Consider the following 14126-nt stretch of genomic DNA (forward strand, 5'->3'; position numbering starts at 1 on the left):
GGCAGCAGCATATTGTATACTTCTGAGCTTGAATTGCAAGTCGCAAAATATGCGAGTCATTTACCCAGTGTGGGGGGCGTGCTCCCCTTCCCCACCCCATAGCTACCCGCCGTTTACACAAAAGCACGGCCAAAGCAAAGAATTTCCTACTATGCTCAAGTACTATTTTCACATAGCCCAGCAGTGCCATCAGGACCTCAGTCAGTAGTTTCAGGCCCACAATATCATTCAGGGTTTGGAACAGCCCGCTACATTATTCAGCAATCACCAAGCAATCGGATGCCAAATGTAAAAATATCAGCCACATGAGTATTGCTTCTTTCACCTACATCACTATCACTACCCCCATATTTATGGAGCATAGCCAGAGTATGGTACACCTGATGGAGATAGTTAGTCTACTTTATTGCATCACTCTCCTATGTGACTAATGCTTATAATTACAATGTTTGTGAAGTGACATACTGTCGCAATAATTAGATGGTAAAGGAGAGGGACAGTCTAAGTTACTCTCATCTGTTACCATACATCACTCAAATTCACTGGTGTTTATTCCACTTGCATACGACTAGGAGATATAAATATTTTCCCATTGTTATGAGTTGGTTAACAAGCTAATTCGGAACTCCCTACCTTTCAGGCAATTGTTTGGTTACAATTCATCACTTATATTTAATCTTTCGCTGACCTCTGCTCAAGTACAAACTGTTTGCTCTGGTTCTCTGTTTTCAAATTTTCATGTGAAGGCACATTTTTCTATTTCTGGCCTCATTAACTACTAGTTCTTACCCAAAAAACAAATTTGTGTCCATTATTTGTGTATGAATCTTCAAGTTAGCTCCAATTAAAACTGAAGGGAATAAAAACAGCACGAGTTATGCCTGATCTCCTAACATGAAGTATGCACTAGTTACTACAAAATCCTCGGTGTAAGCAGTTTCATCCGTTAAAACCTCGTAAATGACATTTGTGTATTAAAATTAATGTGTTCAGAACTTAATCTGCTCACCAGTCTCAGATCCATTAGTGAGTAGATGTGCCTAGGATCTTCTGGTATAGACTGTTACTGTGAACAAAAAACCTTTAAAATAGTACTTAAAGCATTGATTATCAATCTGAATGGGGGAGCATGATGGGCTCCTGAGCAGAGGCCCAATGGAGTGCGATCCTAACTGGGGTCCACTACTGGGACTCAAAGTAAAAGACACAAAGCCCCAGGGAATTTAAATTGAAAGCTAAAAGGGCATCCAGAACAAACATGGATGTCTACTAATGGCAACAGAAGAGGAGGCTTAAAGAGCAGTTTACATTTATGCAATTTGAAATTGGCAGTGTTTTAAAAAGAATTTCTACTCCTACCAAACGAGAAGTAGACACAATGGATATTGGTGGCTCCTTTGTCAGCGTTCAAATCCATTATGAATTATCTAAGGGTGCAGATGGTGGGCTCAACCACTGAGCTCCTCAATTACAGAGGCAGAAAAATAAAAATTGTTTCCCGATAATCATAGCCTACCAGAGATAGTGACCTCACCTTCTGGAACAAGCTGGAGTTGTGGGGCAGAGAGAAGGTGATTGAGATGTGGGAGCCAGATCGGTCCCCCATAATCCACCTAGCTTGTGATGGACAAGAGAGCATGACTGAGGCAATGAGTGTGAAAATGTCTCCGATTTCCTCAAGTTACTGACAATGCACCAGTAAACAATAAAAATGGTCAATTTGCAGGGGAAGAATTGATCAACAGAAAGAAAAGCCTGAGCGTAGTAGTAAGAGGTCCAAATAGTGTAACAAAATGGGAAGCTCCATAGATCATGCAGCAGGAGCTTTCGGTCATCAGCAGCAGGGAAATGGACCACATGAGAACTTTGGACCGATTACTAAAGGCTAACAAAAAGATGCTATTAGCAGCTGCTATGCACCTTTGTAGAGATTTGAGTGAGGGGGAGTTTTGTAAAAACACAGTGCGGAAGGAGACATGCAAGAAAAATAGGAGGAGTTCGAGTCAGAGCACAGAAGGCACCTCAATCTGCCTGCTCCCTAAATACAGGGCATGTAACACAAAGTTAGAGTGAAACAATATCAAAATAGATATTGAAGCATTGTGGCGTTTAGAGACAGATGACACAGATTCAGTCAAGTAAATATGGGTTTGAAGAGAGTACAAAAAATAAGATACGACCATAGGCTACAGTAAATGGTCAACAATGAAACAGAGTGATTGGTTATTTGTTTTGTTTCAGATGTTTCCAACAGGACACTTACGAGTCCCCCCTCACCCACCTCTTGCTGGGGAATACATAAGCCTTCATGGCCCTTTAAATGAGAGTGCTGTATGTCAAACCGTAATTCTGAAGCTTGTGCTCTGTATATATTTCTTCTGCTTAAGGTTACACTGCAAAGTACCCTGCTACTTCATTCTACTTCAGTTTCACAGCGCCTTATGCCTTGTTTTGGCATTTGGTGCAGTCTGTCTATTTTGTATTTCAAATTGCTGTAGTCAACATCTTAGGTTTTTCCTGGATATTGGCACAAGATTAAGGTTTGAGTTTGAGCACAGAGTGGTCTACTCCTCTTCAGACTGTATCTCGTGAGGGAAACCTATTTTCTGAAGCAAAATGTATTAACTCTGTTTCTGTGCTGCTATTTTATATACATGAAGGAGGCCTTTAGAATTTCCCATACTTGTCGACTGAAAACAGATATACATTACAGTGTCTATATCAGTACGAGTATTTTAAAATTTGGCTTTAATAATGCATGACTAGTTATCCCTAACCTCATGTACATAGCCTCTGTTTGATAATCTTCTTGAGGCCTGAATACTGGTCTAATTGCACAATGTAAATGCATACAGTACCCAGACCATGAGTTTCTCACTGTGTGTAAAGATTCACAGAAATCTTGAAATGTGCACTCAGTCCTTCTCTTTGAGCATTTGAAAAAACAAAATGTGCACTCTTGCAAACAGAAGTATGATTTAGAGGAACCTGAGTACTTCCGATATGCGCAACTAAGACATTAGATTATGCAGCCAAAGGATAGATTAACGCCAACGGCAAACTAACCCCATTAGAAAAATGTATAAAAACCACCAGTGAGCCCAGTAGGCATATTATGTTTCTCTGTAACATACTACTGCAATAAGCTCCACCTACAACGCAATCATTAGTCCAAATGGGGAAAGAACATAGTGGAGGACATTAGTGACAAGCAATGTAGCACCCTGTGGCAGGACATACCTAAGCACCCCAAACCATGGTGGCGAGCTGGTTAACCTGGTTAATCTAAACAAATGGTTCCATAAACAAGTTCCATGTGTTGAAGAGGATGTAGTCTGCTGGGAGATTTTAAACATATATGGTGGGACTGTCTGCTCATGAAGCAATTTTGGGCTGAGATACTAGCTGCAAATTGGATGATCTGAAGATACCCCATAAAAACTGATATCTCTACTGTAATTCTGGGTCTTAGCTCTCAGAGGCTGCGATACCAAATTAAATTGGTTAGAATGGTGATCCAAGATTACCTGAGGAAGCTTAAAACAGTGTTTTGGAGAAAAAAACCTCTCTAATCACCTTTTGGTACCTGAGCCTCTCGAACATATCGAAAATGGGTAAGACTAAATAACGCCCGTATGGAAAAGTGCAAAAACTCTGAAATGATTGGAGCTCACCGCTTGACATCTTATCTTAGGGTATTCCAATGAGTTACTGCCCCACAAAGATGAGAAGGTTACATCTATTGCATATTGACAAGTGATATGAAAATGGGGCACACTGGGAAACTGCATCAGTGGTGACTCTCAAACAGGCACTAAAATAGTGAACTGGCTCCTCCTTGGATGCCCACAAGATCAATCCTTCAGGGGTATTTTGACACTGCCTGTGACAACTCTAATACCATGTAAATGATTGTTACCAGTTGTGGTGCTCTGGTCAAAGACATGGGAGGTCAACAGTGAGGCATGTCTACGGTTGATGCCCACAATACTCAACTTTAAAAGAAGAACAGCTACTTCCAGACACTCTGTATAATTCACAACATATGAAGGTAAAACAGATTCAATATGCACACAATAGAGTAACCTCTTTTTTTGTTTCATCCGTGGAAAGCAGATGTATCAATATTTAAACTGGTCTGTTCACAATTGTGGGACTTTACATAGGGCACAGAAGTTTGAGTGGGAAGTGGGACGAGAAGGAGTAAGAAGTAGTGCCCTCAACAGAACAATTTTAGCAGATGGGACTACACAGTCCCCGATAAATTGGCTTAACACTTAGTGGGCATCTTAGGGAAAAGTACAAAAGTGATGGCTGGAATTCTTGAATCAATCCCTTCTTCGTCCTGTTCAAAAGACAAATGTAACCTCTTCCCTACTATCTAAGCTAAACATCTGACCTATGGCAGAGGGCCCTGGACAGAGGAACACACAGTTCACAGTTCACATTTTCCTTTTCCTACTATCCCATCCTTTCCTCCCACTTCTTCCCTCGTTGGCCTGACAGACATGGCTGTGCCTAGAGACCAAGCATGAGATACAGAGGAGTGCAGGTGCAGGCAGTCCTTTTAAACTTACGAAGGTACTTAAAAGGAGTTGTGCCTCTCATGGGGCAGAGCAGGGTATGATTAAAGGCATAATTTCGACCCGCAAGCCCTGGTCTTTTAAAGGAAAATCCCTCAATTTCGCTATCGCACAGCCACTTCTGGAAATGTTATGCAAGTGCGGAGGCTACGATTATGCATGCAATCATTTACTGCTGCCCCCCTGCAGGCTTTCACAGCTCAAAACATTGCATCTTTCAAACCAGTATTTAGAAAACATTTCTGAACATACAAATGGCCTCTCAAGATTCCAATCTTCCTCTTTTGGGAGCTGCTCCTAGCATGTTAGTACTATTTATCTGTTTACTTTAATTCATGTCTGATTTTTTCCTGTGGTGTGATGTGTGAGGTTTCCAATATTAGCATCACTCATTTATATAGTAGGCTTTAGTTTGGTTCAGCGGCGTAATAAATGGGAGGGGTGGTGGTGAAGGATTGTGCACACAGATCCAGAGATCTTTCCTCATCTGAAGGATTAGGTATGGTTGATTAGCACTGTTTAGTTTCTCTTACCGGGGCCTGGTGAAGGGGTCTTTTGAAAAGAGGGAGTGGGCTGGGGCTTATGGAAACTTAACAGCCTACCAGGCTCTGCTAGTGACATAGTGGGGCTTTGTACTAAGGCGCATATGATGCCCTTTTGCGGGTATTTTCTGGTTAAGGTGAGCGTAGGGGAGCTTGCATGTCTCTGTGGGCTTGAGACAAATAGAAAGAGAAAGGGCTGCACCGTGAAACTCTTGCAAGAGGTTTCTTTGGGGCATTTCTCATGGTAGCATTACTATTTATGCTGATACCTGTCCAAGGGTGATGCATGGTGCACTGCTATGCAGTGGTGACTGTTTATTTCTGAGGTGACAATTGAGCTTAGCTGCTGGTGTTAATTTTGGATTACAAATAGACAAATATATATCTAGTTAGGGCACTTAAGGAAAGAAATCGTGTGTTTTTCTTTTGAGGCTGTTAGAGGGCAATGAGGAAGGAAGCTCCTGTCATCAGTGAGGCTGTAACAGACAAGGTCCTAAATGGCTTATCCAGCAGCAGGTACAGGAGACAGAAAGAACTGTTAAGTCTGTTTTGTAGAGATAAGAACCAAAGGAAAGAAATTCCAGTCCTTAGATGAGGGCAAGAAGAGAGATGAAAAGATAGATTGTAAGTAAATGCAGAAGACTAAGCATACAGATGCGAGGAGGAAGACTGGTTCCACTTAGCAGTTTGGGGAAGTCTTGCTCACTGGGGAAAATAACTGTGTCTTCTGCAGCACGAAAGAGGGTGCCCTTTGAGGCACAGGAGTCTGAGTGTCCTACTGAGGGTAGCTGGAAGGAGAATCCCCCTGGCATTAAGTGTCAAGAGTAGAGTTATGAAGATAGATATGAGGCTTGATTTAAAGGAAGGGGTTGAATGGGATTTGGATCAAGAGAAATAATCTAGGAGGCAAACTAATGAGAATGCTATTATAAAACCAAAAGGCAGATATACATTTCCCCCAGATTCCACCCATCTTCCTAGGAATGTTCAGTGGCCAACAGGCCACATGAGAAAATATATACAACAACGGATCTGCGAGTTGATGGAGAAAGAGACTAGGGTGATTATGAAAGCAGAGTTCCCCAGAACTGTAGTTGAAGGCTAGGCTTGTTATGCTCTGCATCTGAACCATGATTTTTTTCATTTTGGCTGGGAGTGATCTGAGGAAATACTTGAAAGAAATCCCAGGATAATTTATTGTCTGTCTTAAATCCCTTGGTGCGGATTCTGTACGTGGCTAAGGAAGTGCATGGCTAAGGAATGGCATCTTAAGAGAGTTGAAGCTGACATTACTATGTGGGTGGGCTATTTGCTTTTTGAATGCAGCCAATTTGGCTTGGATTGCAGAATGAAAGCCGATCCTTATGAGGATCAGTCCGAAGTTGCCAGACTTTGCAAAGAGAGAATCTAATGAGAGCCCAAAGGGATTTTTATTTGGAGATGGCTTGATGAAGGATTTTGGTAAGTACTTCAGTAGTTTTATGTCTTGGATAAGGCCCAAAGTTTCATGCATGGAGGCTTTGGAGGTAGTGGTGCTTTTGCCAGGAACTGGAGAAAGGGACCCTTTCCTGGCGTGAATTTTGTAGGTCCCAGACACAGAACCAAGGCAGAACATTTTGAGGCATCCAGTCAGCAACAGGGTTTTCCCCTCAAACAGAGAGGCCTACTAGACATAGGCAGTCCAGGGGGAGAGGCCAGCAATCAGCTGGTCTGCAAGGTAGTAAGTAGGAAGACTCCTTCTGGTTCTTTCTACCCAAAAGTGGAGGGAGACTAGAGCCTATTTCTTCTAAACGAGTGGATGTATTTAACAAAAAATTGTTGGATATTGCAGACTATGCATGGAGATGTAGTGCAGTACTTGGAGATTCCACTTTAGGAGCCAGAGCCAAGGGAGGTAGGTACCTTTACCAGTTTCAGGGCCTTTCATGTGGTCTGTGTCCCTGAGGTACTTTGTCCAGTTGCAAGCTATCTGCGAGAAAGAGGAGTAAGAATGATTATGTATTTGGATGATTTCCTGTTCAAGTCTCAGGATCAGGATGAGTTGAAGGCCCACCTGGGCATGGTAGTGAGACTGTAGGAGTGTTTAGGTTTATTGAACAAAGAGCAGTTGATTCTTACCCACTGCATAAAGAGGGAATCTTTCAGGTTTGATAGATCTTCTCGAGGCGTGTCATTGTCACCTTGCAGAAGGTGACAATGATAAAGTCAGAGATCAAGGTGGTTCTGAGGAAGAAATCAGTATCGGTGAGGGCACTGGCATGGGTGATAGGTCTTCTCATCTTCCATTCATGTGGTTTTTCCAGGTCCACTTTTTTCTTGGCCACTTGAGTAGTTGAGAGCATCTGGTTTGCACAAGGGCATTTTATGTGGAGATCTGGTGGAGCTTTCAGGAGAAGCATAGGAGGAATTACATTAGTGGTGGGAGAACTTGCATGGAATGGCCAGACAATTTTTTGCACAAGCTTGGAGTTTGGTGTAGAGCTGGATGCCAGCCTTTTCTTACGAGGGGCTCTATAAGATCAGATGGACATGGATGGTCACTGGTCAGAAAAGTAATATGTTTCATTTAAACGTCCTGGAAATGAAAGAGGAGATTAATTGAGGCATTTCACCCATCACTTTTTTAGTTTACCTCAGTGGAAATGAAAGCAGTCATTTATGCACAGCAGAGTTCCAAGAGTATTAGGTGAGGATGCTCGTAATTCCTTAAGGATGGACAAAGTTTCAGCTATCTGTTGTATCAACAGATTAGATGAAGCGGGTTGAATGGCCTATCAGATTTAGCAAAGGAACTTCAGGAGTTTTGTCTGGAACACAAGCTGGATCTTAGGGCAGACTATTTGCCAGGCTGGCAGAATCAGGTGACAGACTGAAATTCCAAGTACGTAAGGGCCTTCAGCAACTTGGGCTTGGACCAGGTTTTACAATAATTCTTTTCTATTTTTTTCAGATGTGGGGTTCTTGAAAGTGGATCTCTTTTTTTCAAGGGTCACCACTCAGTGGAGAACTATTTCAGCTGGAGACTGGACAGAGGTGCTCAAGCTGTGGATGCATTCTTGCTTGACTGCAGGAGTTGGCAGTGCATGTTTTTCCCTCTTTTGCAATGATTTAGAGGGATTTGTTAAAGGTAAAGAGGGAGGAATGTTAGCTTGTGTGGATAGGCCCTTTTTTGGACATCTCAGCCCTGGTTCCCAGGAGAATTGGAATTTGCAGAAGAGGTACCTAGGTTAATTTCAGCCTACAAGGGAATGCTGGCTGACCCAGGAAGGGACAAAAGTTGTTTAATGGAGTCAGGGGCCCTGAATCTTCTTGCCTAGAAGATATGAGGTGCACCAGAGACTTCAATGACCTTTTGAAAGTGGATTCAGTGCTGCTCAGAGAAGCTTGGATGCCAAGTGCAAGAAAGAGATACAGGAGTGCTCGGAAGTGTTGAGAGCATTGCGGCGTCAAGAAGGATTTGTATCCCTTGGAGTCATCTGCAGTGATGTTGACTGATTTTCTTTCAGAAATCTATGGTAAGAGTTTAGGCAACAGGTCTATTGTTATAAATCAGGGGTGGTTGCTGGTCACAGATTGAAGGTCGGTAGGTCTGTTGGAAGGAATGTGTTGGTTTGTAGAGTCATAAAGGCATTTAAGCTTCTTAGGGCACCAACAGTGAAATAAATAGTTCAGTGTGGGATGCAATTCTTGTTCTTTCCTTGTTACTTAGGTGGCATGATAATCCAAGGTTAGCTCAGTTGCAAATAGGCAGTCCTGTCATGCTTGATTTCATTTAGGAGGGTCGCAGATATCTGCACTCTGGATATGGGTAGTAGAATTTTTATGGCCGATGGTGTGATGTTTATGATCTCATGTCATACTATGATCATGAGCTCAACTCATTTCTATCCTCGATTCGAGGACCATTCGGATTTTATCAGAGACATTGATGCTAACATTATTCCCCCAAATCAACCTTCAGTGAGGTATGTGTATTTCTTTGTTTTCAGTTTGAACTGAAAAATAATATGAAAATGCTCTGGAGAGGGGTTATGTTGCTGTTTTCTTTCTATTGATGTTTAGTAAACCTGGAAGACAGATTCCTTCGAAGAAGACCAGTTTGTAAAGAGCTCTGCAGAGATTAAAGTATTACAGAAGTAACCAGACAAACATTGATGCTAAAATTAGTTGTGGAGCTGACCCAAAAGAGGATTGGAATGTTGAGGGGCCGTATGTATAATAAGTTATGTGTTCTTGTATTTAGCGCAGTTGTGTTTGACCTTTGAAAGGCTGAACGGGCAGCAATAAAGGATTGCATGCATAATCGTAGCCTCTGGGTCCTTAACAAAATCCAGATTTTACTGCCAACCACACTGGAGAATCTTCATTATCCAGAAATTTCTAAATTATGGAAAGAGATAAAAGGCAGACTTACAAATGTCTTAGCAAATCATTTGGTTGTATTTGGTCAGTGGGATCTGGCAGCGTTATGCCCCCACATTCTAACAGTGCAGGGAAGGTATAATGTTTGGTGGTTGAAGCATTTGTTCATTCTAAGAAAGCAGGGGGATGCCCCCACCCTATATCATATCAGTTATGCGCTACGATGCTGCATTCATACCCTCTGCTTCCTGGCTATCCATCACTCAACAGTGTTGTAAGAAACCCTTATGATCCACAATACTTTTTTCAGTGCAGCAGGCACCTGTGTAACACTGACTCACAAGTGCAGCAATGTTATGCATTCTCATTTTATCTGTGCAGCCTGACACCCTGTCGTTCTGTCGGTGCCCCGGTAAGCCCCCACCTCCATTAATAAAGACCGCATACTTCACTCACCTAGTGCAGTGGTCCCTCATTCCACCTTGTTCCTGTTAGCAGGGAACCTCTCAGTGCGGCCAATCAGGCCTATCCTCCTTAATCCACTTTCTGTATAAAAAACTATTTACAAAGCACTGCCGGTGGGTTATGATGGGATTTCGGAGGACACATAATTCGAACAGCAATTCCTAGACTCGTATTCACCATTAAAAAGTAAGTCTTTCAAGTCTTTTTTCTAGGATTAAAACACTTTGAAACGGTGACTGCCCTATTCCACATATTGTCTATTTGTGATTTCGAAAAAAATGTTTACTGCAGAAACGCTCACGTTTCACAATGACGTTAAGCAGGAATTTGATTCTGCAAAGCCTCCTTCACAGGCTGTTCACATTGGCTAATGCTCAAAATATGTCTTTAATAAATTAAAGGCAAGCATTCATCTTGTAAACAAAAGCTCCACGTTGCCTTCTTCACATGTGATAGATTTGACCTAAGTAACAAGCGATCGTGGTGCAAGGTGCGTTCAGAAGAGCCGCTCTCCATTATTGGAAGGCCGGTGCTGGAGCGGGCGCCTGCACTGGGCATGGAAATGTCCAGCAGGAGACTGGGCCGGGCATGCACCATCAGCGTGGCGGCTAGCAACACCCTACTGACGGTTATCTTTGGAAACGTTGTGGGCCAGCCAGTTCACCTTGGTTTTCCAACTCTCTCGCAAAGCCTCATTGAACTTCAACCGAAAGTGCTTCAGAGCTTCCTCTTCTGTTTTCCCAAGGGCCAAAGAATCCTGTGGATAAAATAAATCATACTTTGAGCAGGGAGATACCATGAAACTAAAGCCAGGCAATGATAATTGAGAAATTATATTTAGCTCACCTCTCACCATATCTAAAATGATCTTTTACTGTAGGTGCCTAGCCAAACATATGACAGTACTGAAAGAAGGTTTTTTCAGTTTCTGTGCACCTTCATCAACCAACATTAATATGACCCTTCTAATTACTATTCAATTGTGTTGACCTCAAAACAATAATGGCACCAGAGGAGATTTAAAACTGCAACCTCTTGGTTACACAAAAACACACACTATACACACCTACATTTGTCCTTTTTCTCCAATCGTGAGTGGAAGTATATCAGGCTCCTGCCCAACAAACAAGTTACTTACCTTCGGTAACAATGGATCTGTAAGAGACATATGTTAGTTATAGATTCCTTATCTTAGAATTTCACCCCAGGTTTCAGACTGGATCCGGAGATTTTTTCTCTAGCAGTTCCCCTGCGCGTCAGTAGGTGATATCGGTCGACTCTGCATCAGGCGTCGGCGTCATGGTCGCTGGGATGACATCGCAGTTCCTACTTAGATGCTGCCCCAGCGAGCGCACGTCAGTTCTGACACGACTTCCCTTGCCAGCCAAGACACAGACTACTGTGCGCCACAACTTGGGCCCTCAAAGGGAGTCCCTATCCCTAGGAATCAGTTCGTAGAGCGGGGAGGATGGGTGGGGCGGTAAGGAATCTATAACTAACATATGAATCTTACAGAGGCATCGTTACCGAAGGCAAGTAAATTGTTCATCTGAAAGAGACAGTTGGTTATAGATTCTTTACCTTAGAATAGATACCCCCAGCAATACTATCCCTGGAGGAGGGACTGCGAACCAAGTTCACACCAGAAAATCCTGGAGGACCAAACGGGCAAAGTAGCCGTCCCTCTGGACTTGGCTTTCCAGGCAGTAATGTCTGGTAAATGTGTGCATAGATGCCCACGTCGCCGCCTGCCAGATATTAAGGAGTGGGATTGCAGTGCCAATGCAGTGGTTGCTGCTGTAGTCCTAGAGGAGTGAGCACGCAGCCCCACAGGAGGCTCTTTCTTAGCTAGAGCATAGCAGATTTTTATGCAAGGGACAACCCATCGCGAGATGGTATGTTTTTGAACAGCCCTAACTTTCTTAGCACCCACATATCCAACAAAGAGCTGATCATCCACCCGGAAATCTTTGGTGTGGTCAAGGTAGAATGACAGCACACGTTTAGGGTCCAGACAGTGGAGTCTCTCCTCCTCCTTGGAAGGGTGCGCAGGTGGGAAGAAAGCAGGCAATGTGATGGATTGACCTATATAAAAAGGTAGAAACAAAGGTCTTGTCCTACGCACCACTTTGTCTGGATGCACAGAGAAAAAGGGGGGCTTTGAAGACAGAGCTTGAAGCTCACTCACTCTGCAAGCAGAAGTGATGGCACCAAGGAAGGCAGTCTTTAGAGTAAGGAGTCTGAGAGGACAGTTATGAAGAGGCTTGAAGGGAACAACAACAAGCATTGAAAATGCAACAGGTCTCGCCTTTGGTTAAGTTAAAGCCATTTGCTTTGCTAATGGTATTGTATAGCAAAGCAAATGGCTTTAACTTAATAAAAGGCAATGTACACGTGTCTACAGTATTAAGGTTAAAATAGCAGAAAATTGCTTAAGTGGGGCTCAGTGCCCAGTAAACATTTAATGGGGGATCCCTAGAACTTAGTTTAAGAAGCGCTGCTATAGATAAGATTTAGCTACCACGTGCATGAGACGAAAGCAAAGCAGTCGTGGGCCAATGCTCATTTCCTTAAATTGGAGATTGTAAAACGTACCAGAAAGGATGTTTAGTTTTGGTAACTGCCCACTAAAAGCACAACCACACTACAACGCACCTACTGCCCAACTCAGAGGCATTCTCGTTAACGACAAAGTGAAAGGAGGCTGAATAAAAACTAGACACCACTGGTGCACAATATACATACGTTGCTTAGGGGTCAGTAGACAAATACAACGAAGGCTAGAGCAAAGTTAACACAACAAAACGTAGTATCAAGTGCAAGTGTCGGGTAAACATACGTTTACGTGGAGGCAGACTTACATGCAGGCCGTCGTGGGTAACTCAAGATGTTGCACACCAGACAACAACAGGCGCCCAACTTATTGTAATGCCCAATCAAGAACAAAGATACCCCACGTTGTAAACATTAAAAGTGCTCCATAAACCACACAAATACCACTTAATGTCAAATGGGCAGACAATAAAATGCAGTGTCTGCTGAAGTACTGTTTACACTACAATTTGTACTAAATTAAACAAGCATTTGCAATGCAATAGGTCTCATATCTTCCGGAGTTTGAGCTATTGGCATTGTAAATGAAAATGCCTTTTATTTATGTCTTGTTTTTAAAACAGATCAATAAAAGGCATTGTCATTAACAATGCCAATAGCTTAAACTGCCGCAAATGCGAGACCTATTGCATTCCAATGCCAGAGCCCATGCTATAAAAAAAGTTGAGAGCATGTCGAAAATACTGTTTGGAGACTGTAATTAAAGCCTCCGGAGTAGTGTGCTACTTGCCCAAAAAAGGAAGCGCTTCAAAGCCCCATCAGGGGTAACAAGCGCTATATAAATGCAAACCTTTTCCCTCTTCTATTCTATCCTTCTGAATCCAAATAACTGACTAACCTATCCACCACTCAAATTACTTTCATATTTCACTATACTAACTCAACATTAATCATTTACGGGTTCTGGAGTAGCGTGCCACTTGCTAAAAAAAGCGATTTGACACCTTGTGGGTAGTAAGCGCTATATAAATGCAATTACAATACAATACAGGCTCTGCTGACTTAATTACCTGTGCGCTCTGGTCCATGTACCATGGATGTGAGGCCTTACTGAAACACCCTTCGCTCACTGCTCTCTAGTGACTCACGTTTCAGGATTAGCATATTCCTGTATTTTCATCCAGCCTGACAAAAGTATCTTAATTAAAGGTTCCAATTTGACTAGGATTGCATTATCAGACAGCGTGACAATACAGAGCGTCGTGCCTCACTGAGTTTTTCCAAGCGCTGTAAATTTAGAGTGGTAGCATTATCCAGGTTCATGATTCTTAATTTACAGACATCTGAAAGACATAAGGATAAGTGAGCCTCACAAGGATTCAGGCTCATGAGCTGAAGGTCACTGATGTACCACTGAGCACTTTATTTTATAAGTAGATTTAATAACACTTTGTTCTAAAAACTTGATTCTTTTGTATTTTTTTATCTTGACTATTCCTGGGTTGTTGTTTTTTCCCCGTGGCATACATGTTCATTCAGTCATTGTATACTCAAGTCAACTGTATGTTTTATTCGTAAAAAAGAAAAAAAAGTTTCTAAAATATATCTTACAAGCCTTAGG

General features: G+C 42.4%; 1 protein-coding gene across 2 annotated transcripts in view; it reads right to left on the reverse strand.

Moving 5' to 3' along the window:
• Positions 1-4213: 4213 nt before the first annotated feature.
• Positions 4214-14126, reverse strand: part of PIK3CD (phosphatidylinositol-4,5-bisphosphate 3-kinase catalytic subunit delta) — a 628820-nt gene continuing 618907 nt past the window's right edge. For both annotated transcript variants that reach the window (XM_078642291.1, XM_078642292.1), the window contains exon 24: positions 4214-10709. In XM_078642291.1, coding sequence (XP_078498417.1) covers positions 10572-10709 — 138 coding nt within the window. In that variant the 3' untranslated portion in view covers positions 4214-10571. The remainder of the gene's footprint in view (positions 10710-14126) is intronic.

The sequence above is a fragment of the Lissotriton helveticus genome, chromosome 5_1 (assembly GCF_964261635.1).
Source record: "Lissotriton helveticus chromosome 5_1, aLisHel1.1, whole genome shotgun sequence".
Taxonomy (NCBI): Eukaryota; Metazoa; Chordata; class Amphibia; order Caudata; family Salamandridae; genus Lissotriton; species Lissotriton helveticus.